Raw genomic sequence first — 25,644 nt, forward strand, 5'->3', positions numbered from 1 at the left:
TCCAAAAATTTCAGAATTATTATTATTAGGTTGAGTTTGCCTTTCATCCTTTTGGGGTTGATAAAATAAGTATCTGTTGAGTATTGGGATCAATGTAATTGACTTAACCCTTCCCCGAAATTGCTGGCCTTGTGCCAGAATTTGAAATCATCATCATCGTCATTATTATCATTATTATGATTATTATCATCCTCTTTTATATACTCTTTAACTGCATAAGTACTTTGTTTAAATGTAAACGTGTGACCTATAATGGTTTGTAGGAAATTACTTATGCATACATATGTGTGTGTATGTGTACATAGCCTGATGAAGGCAAGTAAGCTGAAGTTTCACTGACAACCTTTTCCCTGTGAAAGTTTAATAAACTTGTACTCTACTAAAAAGCATTGAGTAATCCTTCAGTTTAATGTTAGATTATTTTTTATATATAACTTGACATAAAAACAAACATTAATATATGTGTGTATGTGCATAAACATACACACACACACACACACACACACACACACACACACACACACACACATTACACACATGTGGGAAGTTCAGTTGTGTTTTGTTTATGTTCAACTAAACAATAGACTGTTCTTTTTACTCAAATAGGATGAAGAATTGCTAATTATAGATACAGTTCAGTGTTATCATTAACTTGTTTTATATTTCTAATTCATGATGAATTAGCATAATTGTAATTCTCGTGTTTATCTTCAATGTTTTTGTAAATATTGGGTTTGAAATTGTTTAACCCTTTTGTTACTATATTTCTGTTGAAATGTACTGCTTTGTTGTCGTTAATTTTGAAAATAATGAAGAATTTAGTAAAATAATTTTGTCATTATTAAAAGTGGTGAGCTGATGGAATTGTTTGCACATCAGATAAAATGTTTAGTGTCATTTCTTCTGGCTTGTTACGTTCTGAGTTCAAATTTGATCATGGTTAACTTTGCCTTTCATTGTTTTGGGATAAATGAAATAGGTGCTAGTTTAGCACTGGGGTCAATGTAATCAACTAGTGCCATCCCACAAAATTTCAGGCGTTGTGCCTATGATAGGAAGGATTATTAACCTGGTGTTTAGGTGGTGAGCTAGCAGACTCATTAGCACGCTGAATAAAATGCTTAGCAGCATCTCTTCTGGTTTTATGTTCTGAGTTTAAATGCTGACAAGGTCAACTTTACTTCTCATCTTTTCAGGGTTGAAAAATTAAGTACTCACTGAGCACTGAGGTCGATGTAATTAATATGACCTTCCCCTCAAAATGCTGGCTTTGGTCCAAAATTAGAAAAAATTATTAACCTTGTGTTTGACACAAATTAGCATAAAATTTTTATGTGAAGTTTTAATTTACATCACTTTAAAACAGGACGTCGGTATTAGAGAAACGGCTGCTCTCAGGTGGGCTGGTATCAAAATTTATCATAAATGATACAAGTTGTCTGACTTCCATTTTTCTTTTGAGCCATAGAGCAGTTGACTTATATGAGTTACAGTATTTAGTTTCCTTATCTTATCTTCTGAGTTTAAATTCTTCTTTGGTAATAAAATAAATACCAGTAATACCCTATGGTTAATTCAGAAGCCATGTTCCTCCTTCATTTAAATGTGTATATATTCAAATGATGCAAAGATTGGTAGAAGTTAATGGTTATGTTAGTTGCCAGTCATCTCCTACTCTCCCTTGCCTCTCCCCACACAAATGTATGATAGGTCGCCTTCCCATTCCTTATCCACTAGTCACCATGGTACCCCTCAACATTACTCAGTTCCTACAGTTGTCACCTACTCTTCCTTCTATTCTACCTTTCCTATCTATCCTTCAGCACTTGTTCTTTTCACCTCCTCATCCATTCCACATCTCTCCCATACACTATTGCAATCTCTACCCACCCACATTCTCTGTTCTTCTGTCTCCCACTCACTTCTACTTACCTCATAGCTTGAGGGTTTACTCAGACACTTCATCACCACTATGTTTATCTCTTCCCAGCACCAACCTGATCAGTCATCCTCTCTTCTAAAATATGAGTAGTCATGTAACTCCTCTACAATATGAAATCTTCTGGCCCTTTCCCTCATACGTTAACCCCTAAACTTCTAGCATAAAGCTACCTATCTCAGAGTTCATAGTCTTGCAAGCTGCATTGCTATCCAATACAAGATGTAAAATGCATGGTATTAGGAAGGGCATCTAGCCACAGAAATCATGCAAAAGCAGACATTGGAGCACTATGCAGTCCTTTCACCTGCCAGACCCTGTTGAATTGTTCAATCCATGCCAGCATGGAACTTTAAGTGATGGTGATGGTGATGATGATGATGATGATGATGATGATGATGATAGTATGCTGTACTGTTAATGTTCAGTCACATAAAAGAGCTGGTCAGCTTTGAGTAATTGGTTGGTGCATTTTTACATCTGTTGTCTCATGCAGTCATGGGTTTGGATGGAAACTTATTGAGGCAACATTTCATGGCTGGATTCCTATCTTATTGCCAACCCATACCTCTTTTTCAAGTAAGGGTTTTTTAAATTTTTTATTCCACTTATCCTTACAAAACACATAGCTATGGGATGTATTGTTTATAGGAGACCTGGATGTATGACAAGATCATTTTTATTTTTCTCAAATTGTGTCAAGTGAAAATGCACAAAATGTAAATAGTCGCACACACACACACACACACACACCTGTTTGCATGTATGCACATACATGTATATAAACATACACCTATTTCCATAAACACACAGTCATGCATGCACATGCACACACACACACACACACACACACACACACACACACAATGGGTTCCCAGGGAGTTTATGTGTACTAATTCTGTAGTTTAGTCTAAGTCATTGGTTGGCCTGAGACTATAGTAAAAGATACTTACCCAAAGTGCCATGCTGCGAGATAGAATCTGAAGTCACATAGTTATGAAGTGTATGCCACATAGTTATCCACACAGCCATTTCCAGTGTCTATACATAGTAAAAGTAAAGCATTTCAAACAGAGATAATATTGAGATTTAATTAAAAGAAAATAACTTTAATTTGATATTTTGTACCATTTGACCATGATAAAATCAAATTATTGTAGGTATAGAGAATAATAAAAAAAAAAGAAAAAGAAAGAAAAACAGTTTCCAGTTTGTAAGGGAAGAGCCATTTACAGCTTACAACAATTGATTTCTTTTGGTTTCCTGGAAATGTTGAGCTGTATAGGTGAAGAATGAAAAAGAGCAAATCATTGTGGGTTATAAAATATCACTCACAGTTGAAATCTAAAGTGTTGGCAGAGTTTACTATATTTTAGGCTCTTGGGAGCATAATTTGTAATGTCATGTCTTTACTCATAATTCCGTTAATCAGTTCACTTGTTCAAATAAAAGCATTTCTGAACCTGACATCTATTTGGAAACATCCCATTACCATAAAACATAAATGAATTAATGTTTTTCATTAAGAAAATGCCATCTACCATTATTGCTGGTCTAAATTGTAAATGATATGGTAAACTCATAACATAAAAATCTCTTAGGAATATTCAGATGCTTATGTACCTACCACCACCACCACCACTGCTGCCACCGCCACCACCACCACTGCTGCCACCGCCACCACCACCACCACCACCACCACCACCACTACCACCATGTCCACTTTTCCATGCTTGTATGGGTTGGCAAGAATTTGTTGAGGCTGATTTACTATGGCTGGATGACTTTCCTGTTGTCAATCCTCCTGTTTCTAAGTAAAGTAATATTTACCTATGGCCAGACATGTTTTCATGGAAGATTGAAAACAAGGACACTGCTTACATGATAATGTCACTCTTTTGTGTGTGTGTGTGCGCGCGCACGCACACACACACACACACACACACACACACACACACACATGACTTCTTTCAATCTCTATCTACCAAATCTACTCACAAGGCTTTTGGTTAGCCCGGAGCTATAATAGATGTCACTTACCCATGCTTCCACACAGTTGGACTGAACCTGAAACCATGTGGTTGGTAACCAAGCTTGTCAACAACACACCCATACCCCTAAAACCTCCATCACTATAATTTAGAAGGAAATGTTCCTGTATGCCTGATATAAAAAACTGCTGGAAGTTGCTAATGTTTTAAATCAATTTGACTTTATTATTTTACTGATGCACATTTTATTTATCTTGAAAAAAAGAAAAAGGAGCAAAGTTTGAAACATTAGCAAGATTTGCGCTCCAAGCTGTACGCTTGTGAATTGATTTAACAAACCTTATTATCTCCTGTTTTGATTGGAGACAACTGTAGGTAGCCATCATCCAAAAACAAGCATGTACCATGCTTTTGCTAATTGTTGTAGGTGCAAGCATGGATACCCCTTTGAATCTCACATCTTTTGATCTAGCAGCACATCAGTGATGTACTGTTAGATCAAAGCTGGAAGCAAAGAGAACTGCACCAGTACTCAGGTGCTATGAAAAGAGCTAAACCTTTAATTATTTTACATTTCTATTTCTCAGATTGCTTTTCCCTGACATAGCAAATAATTGGAACTCTTATTCCAGCATAGAGTTCTTAGCAATATAAAGGAGGTCACTCTCTCTCTTTACGTATTCAGCAGAAACACTCGCTCAAACACAATGCAAATTTTCCAGTTTGAAAAATTAATTCCACATGTGCGAACATAGCAAAATGTAAACACATACATGCACACACACATACATAGTCACATACATTGAATATATTTTCATGAAAATGTATTTGAAATCAATGAAGGAAAATTTAAAGGAAACACTGAATTTGAAGGTGTATAAATGGTAGCATATTTATCCAGTAATCAAAAAATATATATGTTTCATTTTCGATTTTATTTTTTTTATCTCAAATTGATGTTTACAAATGAATATTGTTTATATCAAAATGTTATCCATTAAAATATTAAAATGTTCTCCATGTAATAGACACACACACACTCAATGATATACATGTATATTATGATACATATATGTATTATTATATATGTCATATCTCCTCATCATTTATATGTTTTTGTCATGCTTGTATTCGTTGGTTGGTTGGGTCTTCTCTTGCATGACCTCTCGATGACAATCTTCCCCATGTCATCCTCAATTTTCATCTTTTATAAGGTGTATGTATGCAAACAAACCTCCCCTTACATAGCCCACCCCGTCACCATTTAACTCTATCACTTCCTTTTCCTCAATAATCTGTGTCACTAACCCCTTCCGTCTCCCCTTTTCCTTGCCATATGTCCTTGTCCTCTCTTTTTACTTTCCATTCTGCATCTCAAAATCATCTACCACTCAAAGTAGAGAGGGCTTAAAGATGTCATGTTCATGAGAATATTAGTTAGGTAGTGAGAGGCTGCATTAGTCAGTTCAAGTCAGAGGAATAGATTGATAAAATACAGATATCAGATTATTATACTTGTTACTACATGATGGAGAGGACAGTCTTGTGGTGTTAAGAAGTTGGTAGCCAGTAGGATTTTAAACCCGAGTGCTGTTAATGATGTCAGATGCTGGTGGAGATGGGAGGAAGCTTTTCATGTTGCAAGGTAACTGGTGTGGTGGGTCAGGTCACAATTCATTTCATGTGTCATGCATAACTGTGTGATGGAATTTTAACTTGATGCTGGTGAGAAATGATGATGGTGTGTAGAAGGGGAATAATTTCACTATGGGCAACCAGAGATTATTTATTCTGCAATTGTGCAAGGGCCAGCTAATCTGGAACTAAAGTAATCTTTTTGAGATATCAGTGATTAGAGAAATTTTTATTTAGGCCACATTTCATTATATGGAGCATGGCTGCTGCTGCTGCTTTAGGTCATCTGAGTAGCAAGAGAGTAGTTAAAGAATACAGAGAAAGAATAGTTAATTAATTTAATGTCTTTTTTCCAAGTGCACTTCCTGTCACCAACCCTTACATAGTTTTTGATTTAGAGGAATTCAAAAGCACAGAGCTAGCAGACTATTCCTAATAAAATCCCTTCATCTTTAAATTTAGTTTTTAAAGACACTTAGCACCCCAAATATGCATCCAAAGTCAACCCACCCTTATATAAACTGCAGACAATTAAATCAAACCCTAACTCATATAGGAGAAAGCAAGAGGGGCTCCAGAAATGTGCTTTGTGGCACTCATTACTGCATACTTTTTCAACAAGCCACCTATTGGATACCATTATTTGACTTTAAAACAATCAGAGAACCACATATGTAGTGTTCTTGTTAGGCCAACTTTTGTCAGCTTGTGACAAAAGATGCCATGGGTAACTTTTGTTGCTGTTGTTGTTAGGTCATCTTTGACTCTGTAAAACTTATGATGAAATACATTCCAGCTATGACCATCGCATTTGTTTTAGATAGTGTGTTTAAGAGTACATTATCCTTTGTGTTTTTCCTTTTTTAAATTGGTAGAAAATGATTTGAGTGAAATTTGTCTACTGTTTCTAGCAGATCCAATAATCCTTGTTGGTTTACTTTGGTTTATGTCAATTTTAGGTGTTTGTGACTGTTAATTAAGATAATGAACACTTCCAAATCTGATTATACTGATTATGTTTAAGTGTTTTGCATGTTAGTGTGGTAGTTCTCTCAGAAATAAAACATGCACAGGTTATTTTTGTTGGGTGATGGATTGGTTGAATGCCTTACAATATTGTTCTACTTCTGTATGTTCTGAGTTCAAATCTTATTGCAGTTAACTTTGCTTTACATCCCTCTCAAGTCATAAAATATAGCATCAGTCAAATATAAGCTAGATATAATTGACTAATCAACTTTCCCTCAGAAATTGCTGGTATTGTGCTTAAGTTCAAACAATATGACTACATTTTGTCATTATAAAACATGTTTTGGGAATTCTTTGTGACTTTGGTTTCACAGTATAATACTGTTTATGGAGTACTGAAGAGCATTTTTATCTTAAGCTTTATATGGTTTGGTAGTTATTGTGTAACTAGGCCATGGGCTAGTGGTGGTCATGGTGCACCCCTCCCCCTTGTGATTTACTTTAATGGGTATTTTCATGTAGTCCCACCGCACTTTACTCGCAAGGTTGTGAACTGCCATGTATTCCCCTTTTTTGTCCTTTTGTTACCATACAGCACACATGTGAACCTCTCCAGTTCATTTATCACTTCTTTGTTGATTTCCCAAGATCTCTCCTAACTTGGAGAATGCTTTCTGGAATAATTCATCTGTTTCAATGACTTTCAGTCTTTTCACTTTTCCCTTCCCTTTGAAGGCACTGGTACTATCACACCCAGTGAAGGCATGATAACCCAGCAATGCAGAACAGAGAACAGGCGTGGAAGACATAGCCAGCTTAGTCACATCGATACAGCGTCGTGTATTACCCTTTCCAGTTTCAAACAGAATTTGAAGTCCTTCTAGGAATCTTGCATGGTGAAGTAAGATGAAAAATATGCCTGAATTGGGACTCCTCACATGAATGGATTTGCATCCCTGTTCTTTGGCATACATGCAGTACAGGATCACACGAGTGTCAGTTTCTTCCTGTGAGATTCAAGAGAGTGTATTTCTTGATAGAATGTGTTATGTCCATCCAATGTCAACTGGTAAGCTTTTCCTTCACATATCAGTATCACATCATGTCCAGTGAGAATGTCAGCAGATACCTCACTCCTCCAAGTTGAGAGCAAAAGCTGAATGAACTATGTCTTGTTCTCATCAATTGCAAGAAAGACTTTCCAGTCTTTTGGACGTTTTGTTTTCTCACCACTCAGGATGAGTTTGTCTCCAACACCTCGTCTGTTTCATTCCATCCCTTTTAATGTCTTCTTTGTACATGTCAGTGCTAAATATGACAGGTGACAGGTGAAGAGCAGATCCCAACGCCTTACAAGATATTTCCGTGAATGTTTGTGGAATCTCATGCAAGCAATGGAACACTGCATTTCCATCCTTTATGATGACGCTCTGTCTTGGATCAGGTAACTGTGCATCATCACATTCTTCCACAACATATTTTTGAAGCCTTTCCATTTGTCTGGTTTTGCTAAAAATCTGTCTGCCAATCCAATGCTGTATGGAACAGGCGTCAATGGGTATGTCACCAGTTTGTCAAGGTCAAGTTTCCAATCAATCTGTGCTTGAGATTTCACTAGTAAGTGAAACGCTGTTTCCTTGCTGCTTGTACTCAACACCTTTGTTTTGAGAAGTTGAGAGTCTCATGGACTTGGGCATGTGTGCCATGGTTTTCAAATTTGGGTGTTTAATAGGGTCAAAGAAGCTATCCTTCTTCATTAGTCTGTTTTCTATGAAGTCTTCCTTTGCTAGCCTACCAACAGTCTCAGCAGTGAGAACGTCCTTCACTACTTCCTCTGAAGCCGGAGCGCCAGATGATAGATTGTATAACTTTCCGTCATCTGGCCAGTGGCATGTGAAAAGACATTCAAGCGAGATCGTTGCCAGTGCCGATGGACTGGCTCCTGTGCAGGTGGCACGTAAAATACATGTGTGGCCGTCACCAGTACCGCCTGACTGGCTCTCGTGCCGATGGCACGTAAAAGCACCCACTACACTCTCGGAGTGGTTGGCGTTACGAAGGGCATCCAGCTGTAGAAACTCTGCCAAATCAGATTGGAGCCTGGTGTTGCCTCCTGGTCCACCAGTCCTCAGTCAAATCGTCCAACCCATGCTAGCATGGAAAGTGCACGTTAAACGACGACGACGATGATGATGATGATGATGATGATGATGGGATGTTGAAATGAAAGAGTCGTTGAAGCACTTGATAACTGCAATGGTCCTTGAGACAAGTTTCTCACTGGTTGCAATTTCACAAGGGTGAAAATCCCGATGTTGCAGTCTTTGTCTTCTTCACCAGACATTCCTGCTAGACAAAATGTAGCCTGAAGGAATCTGGCTTGTTCTTTACCTGACTTTGTCCATTTTTTATTCCATAACGACCATGTATAACAAACTGCTATGGTGTAGATAGGGTCAACTTTTGTTTACTTTTAACTTCAACAATCTCTTTGATGAAAATATTTGCAGAATTTGATGTTTCATTTTGAAGATCAACTCAAATATCATCTTCTGTGGTCATTTGCAATAATTCAAGGAAAGATTCCAAAGTACCACTTGCTAGATTTTGCCTTACTTCTATTCGACACATTCAGCAATAAGTACAAAACACTATGTAAAAGTGCAGAAATATCTCACATTCCACAGAGTAAACCCTACTTCTTAAAAATTTTTTTTTTTACTTTTGGTATTAAAAAGCACATGTAAACCTTCATGTTGATTAATTTTCAATAAAAAAAAAAACGTTTTATGGTTTTGGTGATAACTTAAACCTTTGAATGCAAGATATTATAGGTAAAGGTCACAAACTATGACCTTTGATCTCTGGTGACTTTTTACAGAATAAGTTTGCTTGTCATTTGCATGAACTTGCAGATCTTAACCAGACAATCATTTTAAGTGGTCATTTGAAATATTTTGATGAAGTTAGAACTGTTTGAATTTTCCATACCCCTAATTTTCTGCTTCTAGCTGTAAAAGTGGGTGTGGTCAAAAAGTCCATGGTGGGTATGTTCCATCCCAGTTTTTCTGTTGGCAACATCAATTTTCTGACTTGTTAGACCCAGGGTTACATGAAAATACCCATTAAAATAAATTAAAAGGGGGAGGAGTGAACCGTGACCCCCCCCACCACAAGCCCATGGCCTAAACTCTTTAGTGTTCAGATTACATTTGCGACAGAGTGGCATCTTGTTTAAGGGTTCTGTATATCATTGTGTGTGTGTATATATATATATATATATATCTTTATGTGTGTGATATATATATATATTGTATGTGTATATATATATATATATATATATATATATATATATATATATGTGTCTATATTGTGTGTATGTGTATATATATGTATAGAGTGTGTGTATGTATATGTATATAATTTGTGCATGTATAGTGCCCATGTGGTGCCACATAAAAGTGCCTGTGCAGTGCCATGTAAATGCACCTAGCACACTTTGTAAAGTGGTTGGCATTAGGAAGGGCATTCTGCCATAGAAACTATGCCAAATCAGACTGGGGTCTAGTGCAGCTCCCCAGCTTGCCAGCTCTGGTCAAACCGTCTGACCCATGCCAGTATGGACACTGGCCATTAAATGATGATGATGATAATGATTACTTTCTCAAATGTAATGTCTTGTTTATGTAATGTTTATTCACATTGTTTTGAATTAATCATGCATTATCTTTTAGCTAAGACATTTTCATGATATGATTGCTTAGTTTTAGAAAGATATTGTAGGGTAGGGGTGAGAGACCAGATCTGGACAGTTTTAACCTAAAACTGATTGAATATTTAGGCTGGATATGGATGGTTTGAATGCTAAAGGGCTAAGGTACCATACAGTGGGATTGAACCCAAAACCACTTGTTTGGGAAGCAACCTTCTCAACTCACAGCCACAGGTATGTGGATCCATTACATTCTGTAATTTGAACATTTGCTTCATTGAATTTGGCAATGTAGTGCTTGTACAGACATCTATGTAGTAGCTCTGTGTATTTGGGATTTTTACTGAGATTTAAAAAAATTTATTATAGTGTTATGTCTGTGGTTTTAAAGATTGTTATTAAAATTCTTCACAGCATAAAAGCAAGCGAGTTTTAGGATCGTTTATGCAAATGAACAACGAAAATTGTGTCTATCAAATATCAAGTAATCAGAACTTAGAGGATTGTATACTTAGAGATAAAAACATATTGATTTTTTTTCAAAGTTTCCTGTGAATATCTTTCTCTTCTTTATGCTGTTGATTGGGAGTGGGAAAAGAAAACATGACTGGTCATTAATATATGAATGCATGCACGCACATGTGCGCATGCACACACACTCACACACGTGTGTGTGTGTATGTTGTATATGCAATCATACTTGAACAATTACATGCATGTGTATATGTATTTATATATAATACACACACACACACACACATATATATATATATATATATATATATATATATATATATATTTATATATAAAAACCTGAAATCAAAAATGTGTGATGATAGATAATAGTTGTTTTGATTTTATTGTTTTCTTTTTTTTAACAAGCAAAAAGAAACAAAACGACAACCAAAAGTGTCTCAATGAAAAGAGCTTTTAACTGAACAATAGTATATATATATATATATATATATATATATATATATATATATATATATATATATATATATATATATATACATATATTTGTCACTAACCTATTTCTTTAGAATTGTTGAAAGAATCTGTATTTAATATTTTCCAACATACACTAATGGAAAAAAATATTATTTCTAAAAATCAAAACTATAGGGAAGATATTTGATCTGTGTTGAGTTTCTCTTGGCATTTTCTCTGTCAGTTCCTTATTCTTTATTTTATTTTAACCTGTCTTATTTTCTTTTGTCTTTTATAACAGTAAATGGGTAGTTATTACAAATTTTTCATATCTCCATCTGAATTTTCTGTAGCAGATTTTTTTTTTGTTATTTTTAATGAGGTAGTTGCTTGCTCAACACTGAAATGGCTATGGTTTTTTTTTTCCAGTTTAACTGAACTATGGCAATATTTTGTAAAACAAATAATTAGGCATGGGATGAAGTGGTGAGAAAGGATTTTCAGATGCTGGGCCTCACTGAGGGAATGACCGGGACTTTTGGTGATTTGCTGTACTTGAGAAGACATGTCAAGCTAAGTAAAATTGTGGCCATCCATACATACAGGCATGTCCTTTGGAGGTGCTGGTGCCACATAAAATGCATTTGTGCTGGTGCCATGTAAAATGCATTTGTGCCCGTGCTATGTGAGTGCATCCATGCCAGTGGCACATAAAAGTACCCAGCACACTCTGTAAAATGGTAGGCCTTAGAAAAGGCATCCAACCATAGAAACCATGGGTTGGTCTGGAGGAATTGGCTGTGCCCTTGGCCTTCTCCATATTATTTGAGATGGATGAGACTGATGTGATTAATGTTTTCTCTGAAGCTGTGTGCATAGTTTTTGCAGGCTCTCCCAATATGGTTATGTTTGATCTAGAAGAAGGGACTGTAGTTTTGTAGGCCCTCTGAGGGTAGGTGAAATTGATATGGTTAATACTTGGTCTGGATAATACCAAATTTCACAATTTGTGCCCTATAATAGCCACATGCTACATGCAGTACTGTTGTCACCTCCCCATTCAAAATATCATTTGCTAGCTTTGTGCCTTAGAAGATGTGTGGAGGTCTTTTACTAGAAAAACAGTCAAAGGTTGGTGATTGGAAGGGCTTCCAGCTGTAAAATAATGCCTTGGGTTCAGCTGCACTTAGCCATGTCTCTTCTCTTATGGTCCTGGGAGTGAATTTGGTATATAAAAGTTGTGTTGAAGCTTGTCAGGTGTATGCCTGTGTGTGTGTCCTCATCACTTGACAACTAGTGTTGGTTTGTTTACATCCCTTTAAATTAGCTGTTCAGCACAAGAGACTGAAAGAATAAGTACCAGACATTTAAAAGAAATAAGTACGGGTGTCAATTTGTTCAACTAAACCCTTCAAGGCAGTGCCCCAGTGTGGCTGCAGGCCAGATTACTTAAACTAGTAAAAGATAAACGGTACATAAATAATGAAATAATGAACAAACAAACCTTTATACCTGTGTGTGTTTATCTGTATAGATTTATTAATGCATATACTTGTGCTTGTTTTTCTAATCACCTTTCCTTTTACCATCGGTAAGCATTTATTGATCTGATCCTAAGAAGCATCTAAAATCTTTATCACTTCTATTTCCAGAACAGAATTTTGTTCATTTTTCTTTTTCTTCTCTATTCAAAGGATTATTATCTTCATTTTAGATTTTATTCAGTGCAGAAATCATTACCTACTTTACTTAACTCATTTTTTTTTCTTTTTTCTTTTTTTTTTGTTTGAGCAGAGAAACTTGCCATTATTTCTATGCCCACCTCTCCTAAAAGCTAGACATACTTAATGTTTGATTTTTGTATATTGTCTTGTTATCTCTTTTATGTTTTTATATCTCTTTTATGGTGTGGACTGGAAGGAAATACAGAACATACATTTGTATTTGTGCACATGCATGTGCTCTCTGTCTGTCTGTCTGTCTGTCTCTCTCTCTCTCTCTCTCTCTCACATACACACACACACACACACACCAGTGACCCAATCAATATTTATCTTTCTGAAAAGAATGTACGAGTGGAGCTATGTAGCAAATAGCAATTTCTTACCATCTTTTCTTGTTTGGGTAATATCTTACAATTTTCTGTAATTTCACAGACATGATGCAGTCAGTGTAGTTTATGCATGTGTGACACATGCTTGTGTGAGTGAATGTGTGTGTGTTAATTTATCTTCTGTCTTGAATGCTGGCCTCTTGGCTCATTAGTCATCTTACTGATTTAGACATATTCTGTGCATGCGTGTGTGTGTGTACATATATTTATCATCACTGTCATTTAACATCCATGTTCCATGCTGGCATGGGGTGGATGGGAACCAATTTTTCCAAGCACTGCATCAAGCTCCAATGTTAGTTTTGACTTGGCTTCTATGGTTGGATGCCCTTCCTAATGCCAACCATTTTATAGCATGAATTGTGTGTTTTTCATGCCAGCAACACTACTGAGGTTGCCATGCAGTTCACAAGATTATGGGCACTGGTGTAGGTAAGAGGTGGGGTCAGCTTCATGCTTGGAAATGATGAAGATTAACTATGAGAAAGGTTCGGCAGAGCAGGTTTCTGCAGAGGGCCCTGCATGGCTACTACATAGAAAAAAAAAGTGTGGTGGGGAAATGATCAGTGGTTGGTGCAAGACATAGATAATAGTGATAAGGTGCCCAGGTAACGCCAGGAAGCATAAGCTGAGTAGAAGTGGGTCGGTGGTTTGCAAGATTGTAAGGGAATCTGGCAGAAACGTTAGCACGCCGGGCGAAATGCTAAGTGGTATTTCGTCTGCCGTTACGTTCTGAGTTCAAATTCCGCCGAAGTCGACTTTGCTTTTCATTCTTTCGGGGTCGATAAATTAAGTACCAGTTACACACTGGGTCGATGTAATCGACTTAATCCCTTTGTCTATCCTTGTTTGTCCCTTCTATGTTTAGCCCCTTGTGGGCAATAATGAAATAAGATTGTAAGGGAAAGTGAATGAGGAAGAGGGCTGACTGCCAAAATGGGTAGGGTTGAAGGGAGAATAAGACAAAATTTATGAGCTGGGGATAATAGAGGGATTCTGAAGGGTGGTGAATAGCAAGAGCAATAAAGTTGATACAGTTGCTGATAGTGGTGGTGGGACAAGAAAGAGTGAGGAGGAAGACGAAGACATAATGCATGAAGGGAGGGAGTCACTGTAACAGGTATAGAACTCAAAATATAGCGCTTTCAGAACTAAATTTCGCGGAGAAGGGCTAGTCTTTTTGAGAACCTCATACTGGCAGTTTTTGTAAGTCAGTAAGTTTGTATCATTGAACTCTGATGAATTAGTATCAAAAGGATCAAAGAGGTCTGTACACGATTACGTAATCTGTTAGAAATAGCAGCCAGTCTTCTTTAACCAGACATTACAAAACTTAAAGAAAACACATATTGGATAGTGTAGTCATACCTATCCCTATAAAGATAAGAGGGTCACAGCTGGGGCATATTTGATCATAGGTCTGCTCATTAAGGAGTGATAATGGGTTAAACAAGAACATGTGCTCTGGCCCTTTTTGAAAAATTTACCTATGATAGACTAAAATCATATTTAAAGAAATATTTATCATTAGGTTCATACTGTAGCATTAAATGGTTAAAACACTAGCTGAACATAACTTTGTGGTGTGTGTGTGTGTGTGTGCACATGGTATATTTATTTATTTATTTATTTATATTGCTAGAAAAATAGCTGAAGTTCCAGTGATACAAAAGAACTTGTACTGTCTATTCACATACAATATCTCATTAACTGGACCATGACTACATTGTCTAATATTGAATGCTAGTGTGTGTGTGTGTGAGCAAGTGAGTGAGAGAGAGAGAGAGAGAGAGAGAGAGAGAGAGAGAGAGAGAGAGAGAATTGAGATACTAAACAATGGTTGAGATTGAAATCAGTGGCTAAAATTACAAAGAATGTGTGATGGTATTGTGTATAGAACTAACATGTTGATTCAGTGTTAATTACACACATTAAGCCATGATGCCAAATGGAAGAGAACTATTGCTGGTTACAAGCGTACTGTTGATATATAGGTCTGAATTAATGAGGTGGTGGCATGTCTGTGTGGTAAAGAAATAGCCCTGAACTGGCCGACGCCTTGTGAGTGAATTTAGTAGATGGAAATTGAAAGCTGATCTCTCTCTCTCTCTCTCTCTCTCTCTCCTTCTCTCTCTCACACACACATGCGCGCACACACACACACGCACACACACGTGTGTAACTCCTTGTCTTATAAATATAATATGGACAGGCATGGCTGTATGTTTACGAAATTTGCTTCTCAACCATGTAGTTTCAGGTTCAGTTCTACTGTATGGCATCTTGGGTAAGTGTTCTTTACTTTAGGTCCAGGCTGATCAAAGCCTTGTGAGTGGATTTGGTAGATGGAAGCTGAAAAAAGTCTGGTGTGTGTGTGTGTGTGTGTGTGTGTGTGTGTATGCATGCATATGCTTGTATCTCTTCAGTTTGACATCACATTATAGTCATAAATGAGTGTCACTATCATACACTATGTGTCTTTCATATCCACTCTACTGTGAAAATCTGTTTGGGGTTACCTCTTGGGAAATAAGTGATGGTTGCCAACAGAAATAGCATCCAGCAAGAGCAAATTTGTTTCAATGAACTCCATCCAACCTTTGCAAACATGGAAAAGTAGACATTAAAATGGTGATCTTAAATATATATATATATATATATATATATATATATATATATATATATATATATATATATGTGTATGTATGTATGTATATGTATGTATATATATTGTTCCTTCAGAATTGTTGACAAACTTTTCTATCTTGGTTGAAGGAACAATTCTGAAGGTAGTAGACAAGTTTGTCTACCTGGGCAGCACACTCAGCCGTTCTTGCTCCCTGGATGAGGAAATATGTTTCAGGTTGCAGAGAGCAGCTAATTCCTTCCGGTCTCTTCAGTCTCATGTCTGGTCCCAGCATGGCATAGCAAGGCAAACAAAAATTGCTGTGTACTGTGCATGTGTACTGACATCGCTCCTCTACTCACATGAGACATGGACTCTGTACAAACGTGAGGTAAGGGTCCTTGAATGCTTTCATCAAAGATGTCTCAGGCACATTCTCAATGTTGGCTGGACCTCAAAAATTCCAGACACACAGATCCTGAGGACAGCTGATATCCTGAGGACACACAGATCCTGGGAACTCCTTTATGCTGATGACCTTGTTCTGATAGCTGAATCACTACCAGAACTAGAGAAGAAGTTTCAGGTGTGGAAGCAATGTCTAGAATCGAAGGACCTTAAAATCAATCTAGCAAAAACCAAAGTCTTAGTAAGTAGGAAGGCAGACAAATTATAAACCCCTTCATGTAGATAGCCCTGCTTGATCTGTAGAAAAGGTGTAGGTAGAAACTCCATAAGATGTACGTGGTGTAAGCTATGGACACATAAGAGGTGCAGCAATATCAAAGGAAAGCTAACTGGGAAGATAGTTTTTGTCTGTTGCAGATGCACAGGTGCAATAAACACTGAAGATGTACAGAAAACAGGTTCCATCGCACTTCAGGGTTAAAAACTAGTAGTTGATGGCTTCCGTTACCTAGGTGACCAAGTCAGTAGTGGGAGTGGATGCTCTGAGAATGTAGCTGCCAGAATAAGAATAGCCTGGGCAAAGTCCAGAGAGATCCTACCTCTGCTGGTAACTAAGAGCCTCTCACTCAGAGTGAAAGGTAGACTGTATGATTCATCTGTGTGAACAGCCATGCTACACAGCAGGGAAACATGGGCTGTGACTGCTGAGGGCATGCATAGGCTTGAAAGAAATGAAGTTAGTTTGCTCCACTGGATGTGTAATGTCAGTGTGCTTACAGGACAGAGTGTAAGCGCCCTGAGAGAAAAGTTAGATGTAAGAAGCATCAGATGTCATGTGCAAGAGAGACGACTGCACTGGTATGGTCATCTGTTGCATATGGATAAGGACAGCTATGTGAAGAAGTGTCACACCCTAACAGTGGAGGGAACCTGTGGAAGAGGTAGACCCAAGAAGATATGCGATTAGGTGGTGAAGCACGACCTTTGAATGTTGGGCTTCACAGAGGCAATAGGTGATGAAGACCTTTGGAGATATGCTGTGTTTGAGAAGACCCAGCAAGCCAAGTGAGATCATAGCTGTGGCCGATGCCAGTGTTGCATAACCGGTCCGTTTAAAAATACCCTTCAATTGTTGGGCAATATGCTATTCTTGAGAAGACCTGTTGAGTCAAATGAAATCATAGTTGTGGCCAATGTCAGTGCTGCCTGACTGGCACCTTTGCTGGTGGCATGTAAAAAGCACCATTCGAGTGTGGCTGACGCCAGTGCTGGTGGCACATAAAAAGCACCATTTGAGCGTGGTCGATGCCAGTGCTGCCTGACCAGTCCCCATGCTGGTGGCAAGTAAAAAGCACCCACTACATTCTCAGAATGGTTGGCATTAGGAAGGGCATTCAGCTGGAGCCTAGTGCAGCCTCCTGGCTTGCCAGTCCTCAGTCAAACTGTCCAACTCATGCCAGCATAGAAAGTGGACATTAAACAATGATGATGATGATAACACACATACATACATACATACACATATATACAAACATGCCTGCACACACACACGCACATATACTGTTTCTGTTCTAGTGTCTATAGAAAATGCATAAACGTATCAGATCATTAAGAATGAAATGTCCGATTTTCTTATGCACCAAGTTTGACATTCCTTAACTCTAATGTTTTTCCTGACAATTCTTTGTTTTACAACATTGTAGAGTTACATCATCACTTTTTGAAATGCAGTTCATGGTGTGTAATTATATTGTGAGTTTTCTCTTGTAAATCAGTTTTTGTGAACACATAGATAGATAAAAAATTTGTGTTGTTTATAAATATGAGTTCCACTGTAGAACCAATGCATCCCAGACAGCTCGAAACATCAATGAGTTGTTTGGTGAAGATGTGGTGAGTGCACTGTATGTTGATGGTTTGAGATGTTCTGGTCTGGTGACTTTACTCTTGAAAATCAGCCCCGTGGTAGACCTGAGACCAAGGTGGATCATGATGAGCTGGAAACTGTAGTGGAAGCAGATATATCTCAAACTACGCATGAGTCAGCAGCAAGGTTTTATGTTTTGATTCCAACTGTATTGGACCGTGTGAAACAAATCAGTGTGGTAAAGAAGCTGGACAAGTGGGTACCACACAAACTGAACGAGCATCAAATGACACATCGTCTTGAAATTTGCTGTTCTTTGCTGTCATGACATAAAAGCAAACCACTTTTGCATCGTATTGTTACGTGTGATGAAAAATGGATTCTTTTCAACAATAGGAATTGTTCTGCACAGTGGTTGGATGAAGTACCAAAACACAGTCCAAAATAATATTCACCAAAAAAAGCTGTTGGCTGGTCCAATGCTGGTGTCATCCACTACAGCTTCATGAGACCTGACAAGTCAATTACAGTGGATGTATATATCAACCAATTGGTTGATATGATGAGTGAACTTGCAATTAAACAACCGAGATTGTAAGACAATGCTCGACCACATGTTGCACAAAGGATGCTACTCAAGATACAGGAACTGAACTTGGAAGTACTCTGTGATCCACCATATTCACCAGACCTTGCACCAACTATCATGTTATCCAGGCATTAAACAACTTTTTGCAAGGAAAAATCTTCAAATATGAAGAAGATGCAAAAACAGCCTTTTGTGATTTCATGACCTTGCTCTCCAGAATTCTTCGCTGCTGGCATAAATAAGCTACCGATAAAATGGCAAAATTGTGTTAATTTAGGTGCATACTTTGATTAACTGCATTGCTTTTTGTTGAGATAAAGTAAAATAAACTTTCAGCTCAAAATTGGACATTTCATGCTTAATGACCTGATAATAAGTCCCATTCTCAGATCCTTGAAGAGAGTTGAGCTGATACAACCCATTGATGGATACTTCTGTATATCAGTAGTTGGGCAATTGGTTTTAGTATTCAGATTACTCTGTCAAATGTTATGTTTATTTATTCACATTGCTTTGAATTAATCATGCAGTATCTTGCAGCTTCACGATTTTGATGGTATGATTGTTAATTTTTAGAATGATGTTGTAGGGTAGGTGTGAGAGACTGAATCTGGCTGGTTTGAACATAAAACAAGTAGAATATTTAGGCTGGTTTAAATGCTAGTGAGTTAATAAACAAAATAAATAAATATCCCTACCTATATATACGTGTATGTTTGTGTATATGTGTGCATGTGTGTGTGAATGTATGCCAGTATACATTTATGTACATTTGCAACTAAAATGCTATACCAGGCAAAGACATTACTCTTCATGTGTTTCTCTTGTAGTGAAACAAGAAGATGGCTATTGATATCAGCTCAGGCAGGTTTGCACCGTGAATATAGAGAAGAACTGAATCACCTAGCGCGCGGAGATGGACGTCTTTTGTTGCTCGATCGTTGTCAGAGTGATGAGAAACCTTCTAATTTCTCTCAGAGATGCCGGGAATCTGTTGTCTACAAATATCCTGAAGTTTTACAGGTTATTATTCATCATCTAAATTCTTATTTTATTTTATTTTGTTTTGTTTTTCTGTTGTTGTTTATTAATTAAGTTTTGAATTATTTTGCAAGAATTGTGATCTGAACTGTTGAAACCAATATTTGTTATATTAGGCAGAGTCATAATTAATAAAGCCTATAAACACCCTCACCAATTGTTGCTTGTCTATATTTCACTTCTCTATTTCAAAGTAGTTGATGTTTGTTTATGTCCTCAAAAATATTTTTCACTACAAACATCAAATGTTTTGAAAAAGTAAGAGAAATGAAATATACTCAAGCAACAACTGTTAAGTGTGCCTGTAGACTTTATCACTTCCAAAATATAACATCAGTTCAGTGTTTTTTTTAATAATTCCATATAGTTCTTTACTTGGCTTTAGCTATCATAATTCAGTAAATCTATTCATTTTGCCATATTGTTGTTTGTGACCCCTTTTTACTTATAACCACTTAGTGGATTTTCTGATAATAGCTGGACAGCTGAATGGCAGACCAAACCTTGTCAGTATATATAGGTTGAACAAAATCTTCAGTATCCTTGCATTAGCACTAAAACAGCAACACAACAGTGTCAGTGTGATGAGAATCAAACCGCCTAAATTCTCTTTAAATATATATTTATATTCATTTCATAAAGTGTTGACATTTTTGTCATACAACTGCAGTTGTGCAATGAAAATTTTGACATCCCATGGAATAAAAATAAATTTAAAGAGAATTTAACAGCTTTGTTTTAGGTAGGGCATTCAGCCATAGAAACCATGCCAAACTCGACACTGGAGCACAATGCATTCCTTGGACCCATCTGATCCTGTTAAACTGTCCAATCTATGCTAAGATGGAACATCGATGTTAAATGATAATGATGATGTTGTATTATGAAACAGCTAGAATAGGCTCTTCTACAATATAGCTGCTTCAGTTTCAACACAGTCATCATCGTTCATCGTCGTTTAACATCCGCTTTCCATGCTAGCATGGGTTGGACGATTTGACTGAGGACTGGTGAACCAGATGGCTACACCAGGCTCCAATCTGATTTGGCAGAGTTTCTACAGCTGGATGCCCTTCCTAACGCCAACCACTCCGAGAGTGTAGTGGGTGCTTCTATGTGCCACCAGCACGAAGGCCAGTCAGGCGGTACTGGCAACGGCCACACTCTCAGATCAAATCATTTGCTAAACAACTACAACTGTGAAACTTTTATGTTTTGCTTTTCTCTATTAATTACTACATTTTTTTTTCTCTTCTTAACTCTTTTTATGTTTTCCTCCCAACTAACTACCCTTATATTTGCTTTGTTTTGGCCTTACAGACCATATTTATATACATTTTATGTTGATTCTTCCCACTCTGCTGCATATTTGCTGGTAATTAATTGGTATTTTAGTTGTACATATTTCTGTAAATGCAATACCTGGATACATCACAAGTGTTATAACATGATGTTATTGGGTGTTTCATGTATGTACTTTCATACATGAACAGCATGTACTTTCATTCAGGTGACCCAATCTATTTTAATCAAATCTACACCTGTATCCAAGTGGCACTCTACTGATCTCACTGGTCACAAATATTTGTTATATTTTTTAAGGTCTGTCATGAGACCTAAGGTTGGAGCTTAACCCTATTTCTCTAGATTACATCACTTCCTCCTGAACAGAATGCTGGTCTGTCAAAAAAGTTAACTTTTCAGCTATTATTTCAACTCATTTACTGCTGAATGTAGTGGAACAATAGGAAATGAAGTATTTTGCACAAGAACACAATGCACCGCCCAGTCCAGGAATCAAAAATTATGATCTTCGTGCAACACTCTAACCATTAGGCCACACACCTTCAGATTTCTTGGCTACAACCATTCAAATGCTTTCTCTGTGACATCTACATTGTTCTTGATGGCTCCTCTGTTCATTTCTGCTCAGAATTTAACCCTTTAGAATTCAGATTACTCTGTCAAGTGCAGTTCGTATTTATTCACATTGTTTTCGATCATGTTATTATCTCTTAGCTTTGAGAGTTTAATGATATGATTGAATATTTTTAGAATGACATTGTAGGATAGATGTGAGAGGCCAGATCTGGTTGGTTTGACATAAAACAAGTAGAATATTTTGTTTGGATATGGTTGGTTAAAATATGCTAAAGGTTTAATAAGGAAAATGATTATTTTTTCCACTTTTTAGTTAATTACTACCTAATTGGTCAAAGGTTCAAGTCATGTCATTGCCATTACAGTGTGACATTAGACAAAGGACATTGTTCTTCTTGATTCGGCTAACCCTGCTGAAGAATAATTAATGGTTTAATCCCTCTAATTACATATATCAAGATGTCAGCCACATTTTGTACCAATTCTTGGACTACACCTGAATTTACAGGACCAAATTATGTTGAAAACCTGAGAATACTTGTTAACTGCAGCATTGTTTTAGTTTGGTTTCTATAGATTTAAAAATACCAGATGTGAAGCTATATCTGAACATACAGACGCACATGTGCATCCACCCACATGCACACACCTACTGGCAATGTATAAAACTGGTGTTATTAGCATATGTTCAGATAAGTATTTATCAAAAATTTTGGGGGTCATGCTGGAGCAGTGTTTTTGTTAAAAAGGGAAAAAAAATCTCAAATGTAATTATATTGTCAATGAAATATATACATATATATAGTTCAAATTTACAGAAAACGAAAGACAAAGACAGGTGTAGGAACAACAAGCAGGTGTTATAGTTTAACACTGGGGGGAAAATGGGAAAGTCTTTTACGTTTCAAGCCTACGCTCTTCAACAGAAAGGATAACAAGGGAAAAAAATGGAGTGAGAATGAAAAAAACAGAGAGAGAAAAAAACGTGCAGTGTTCATATATATGTGTGTGTGTCTATAAAATTATCATTTATATATTCTACTATAGCTTACTCACTTTTTCATTGTAGTGTTATCAATATTCTTAAAGGTTACAAGTTAGCAGAGTTATTAGAGCATGGGACAAAATGCATTACAGTATGTATTCTGGTATCTTGCATTCAGGTTCAAATCCTGCCAAAGTCAATTTTGACTTTAGTCCCTCCAAGATCAGTAAATAAAGTACCAGTTTCAGGTGGTGAACTAGTAGTCTTCAGAATATTGGACAAGTTCCTTTTGATATTTGTTTTAGCTCTTTATGATCTAAGTTCAAATACTGCTATGACCTACCTGGGTGGTAGACTTAATCTATCAACCAATTTTACATCACCATCTAGCACTGTGGTGGACTTCACTCTGTTGCAAACATTTGGACCAGGTCTTCAGTTTGAGGATACCTTCCTCCCTCTGACTCACCAGTCTCAGAAGCCCTGTAAAGGTTCATGGGTACTGCCTCCTGCCTGACTAAAAGATAAAACAAATAAAAGAAAGCTTTTGTAAAGATCTTTTATTGATTCTTTTTTGATTATTTCCTTTCTCTCTGCCTTGTGGTTAGGAAAGAAGTCACTTTGTATTTTTGTGGTTGTTTTTCATTGTATTTTGCATTAATTATAACAATAACAACAATCCTTTCTATTATAGGCACAAGGCTTGAAATTTTGAGGGGCAGGTACTAGTTGATTACTTTGACTCCAATGTTCGACTTTCATTGACCCCAAAGAGATGAAAGGCAAAGTTGACCTTGGCAGAATTTGAACTGAGAACAAAGTGGAATGAAATGCCACTAAGCTAATGCTTCTGCCAACTTGCCACCCCACCAATAATAATAATAATAATAATAATAATAAATGCCCTGATGCAGTACAAGGCAGTGGCTCTCATGGCTTTTGAACTCAACTGAAGTGTTATTGTGTACATTGTTTTGTCTTGGTATAAAAGATGGGCTACAGCAGATATTCTACTCAATACCACAGATTTGCTTGTCAGTTGTTTGACCATACCCAGTTGAGCTTGTCCCTTGGTGGCTGACGATATGTGCATCTGTAATCATGAGCAGAAGTAGTGGGGGAGCATCATAGCCATGTGTTGAGAGGAATTCTTTAGGGTTTGAATAATTCACTTCTGGAAACATGGGTGTTTTGTTCATTGTCCTTAAAATAAACCTTATTGAGGGACCTTTTGAGTGGGATGGGCTACTTGGACTGAAGAAAATTCTAACTGGGCCCCACCTGCAAGGTCATGTACTGTTTAACTTGAATTGAGATCACCATGTCGTGCACACGTGGTTGTGTACCCTTACCAGATGGATAATCGTACATTTGTACCCCAGTGTCACTTTGATGGCATGCGTTACTTCCTCACTCAATAATAATAATAATAATAATAATAATAATAATAACAACAGCAATAATAATAATGTCTATTAACTGTTTCACTTTTCAGAATGCTACATTCTGTCTGGTTATTCGTCGGGCTCGTTTGGGCCAGTCAGCATTCAGTGATGCCTTAAAAGCTGGTTGCATCCCTGTTACTGTTGCTGATGGTTATGTATTACCATTTTCTGAAGTACTTGACTGGAAAAGGTATTATTTAATTATTGTATTTTTTCATAATTATTGTTATCAATCATCTATTTATTCACTGCACTTTTCTGTTCTTTTTTTTTATATGCAAATATACTAATTGGAATGATAATTAATTTATGAAAAAAAAAAGCTGTAAATATTTTCCTTGTAAAATGATATTAGACATTGTAAGAACTATCAAAACTGAAAAGAAAAACAGCTTCACTGACAGACTCCAAGCCATGATTCTAAGTTCATCCACTGTTTGATGGGATCTGATGAATTGGAGAATTGCATCATGCTCCTCTGTCTGCTTTGACATGACCTCTATGTTTGGACTCCCTTCCTAATGCCAACCAATTTACAGAATGTACTTAATGCTTTTTTTCCATAGCACCAAATATTAATATCTAATATCAATGTAAATAAAAATGATACTAATTATGTTAACAAATTGTAAGAAGTTCTCTTAGTCACATGTGTTTGCCTGTAGTAAAAAAAGAAGTTAGAATTAAAAGATTAATGCAGACATTTTTCTGAACTCAGTAAGAGTTATGACCCATTTAATGTAGGCAATTCCAGCATTTACTCTATCACATACTAGGTAAATATGAATGGAATTTATTTATAAGTAGACACACATGCATGTATGCATAGAAATACTAATAAAATGTATTTAAAATGTGTATAATAATCTATGGATGGCAAACAAGTGGAGAAAGTATTAGAGTTGTTAGGTACCTTTAGTCCAGTCTTGCCAAAGACTTATTAACCTATCTGGTGGCTGGTACCATGAGAAAATGCATCCAGTACACTCTGTAAAGTGGCTGGTTATAGGAAGGGCATTTGGCTGTAGAAACCAAGCCAAATGATGCGTATAAGCACCAATCTATGAGAACAGTATTTACTAATAGAAAATGACTCATGACAACTTGTGTAGCCTACACCAGCAAGAAATTGGAGCATAAAAATGGTGGTGGTGATGATGTTGACTATATGTACATTCAGAAAATTATTTGAATTCTTTTTCATTTCCAGTTTTTTTCCTTTTAATTTTATAGGGCTGCTGTGGTCATTCGAGAAGATGAACTTGGCCAAGTGCTAAATATTGTGAAGGCATTTTCAATGGAACGAATCTATGAAATGAGGCGACAAGTTCAGTTTTATTGGGATCGATATTTCAAGTCCCTGAAAGATATTACTTTAACCACTTTACAAATTATAAATGATAGGGTGTTTCCCTATGCTGCACGCCCCTATGAGGATTGGAATGAACCACCTTCAGTAAGTTGTTTAATTAATGATTCCTTGCTTTTAATTCTGGATTGATGTATATCAAGT

General features: G+C 36.9%; 1 protein-coding gene across 1 annotated transcript in view; it reads left to right on the forward strand.

The window, feature by feature from the left end:
• The window catches only part of LOC106868410 (exostosin-2), a 72,648-nt gene that overhangs the window by 36,912 nt on the left and 10,092 nt on the right, over nucleotides 1-25,644 (forward strand). The window contains exons 3-5 of the mRNA XM_089347082.1: nucleotides 19,610-19,802; nucleotides 24,182-24,321; nucleotides 25,365-25,587. Coding sequence (XP_089203208.1) covers nucleotides 19,610-19,802; nucleotides 24,182-24,321; nucleotides 25,365-25,587 — 556 coding nt within the window. The remainder of the gene's footprint in view (nucleotides 1-19,609; nucleotides 19,803-24,181; nucleotides 24,322-25,364; nucleotides 25,588-25,644) is intronic.

Source organism: Octopus bimaculoides, chromosome 2 (genome assembly GCF_046866305.1).
Source record: "Octopus bimaculoides isolate indiv1 chromosome 2, ASM4686630v1, whole genome shotgun sequence".
Classification (NCBI taxonomy): Eukaryota; Metazoa; Mollusca; class Cephalopoda; order Octopoda; family Octopodidae; genus Octopus; species Octopus bimaculoides.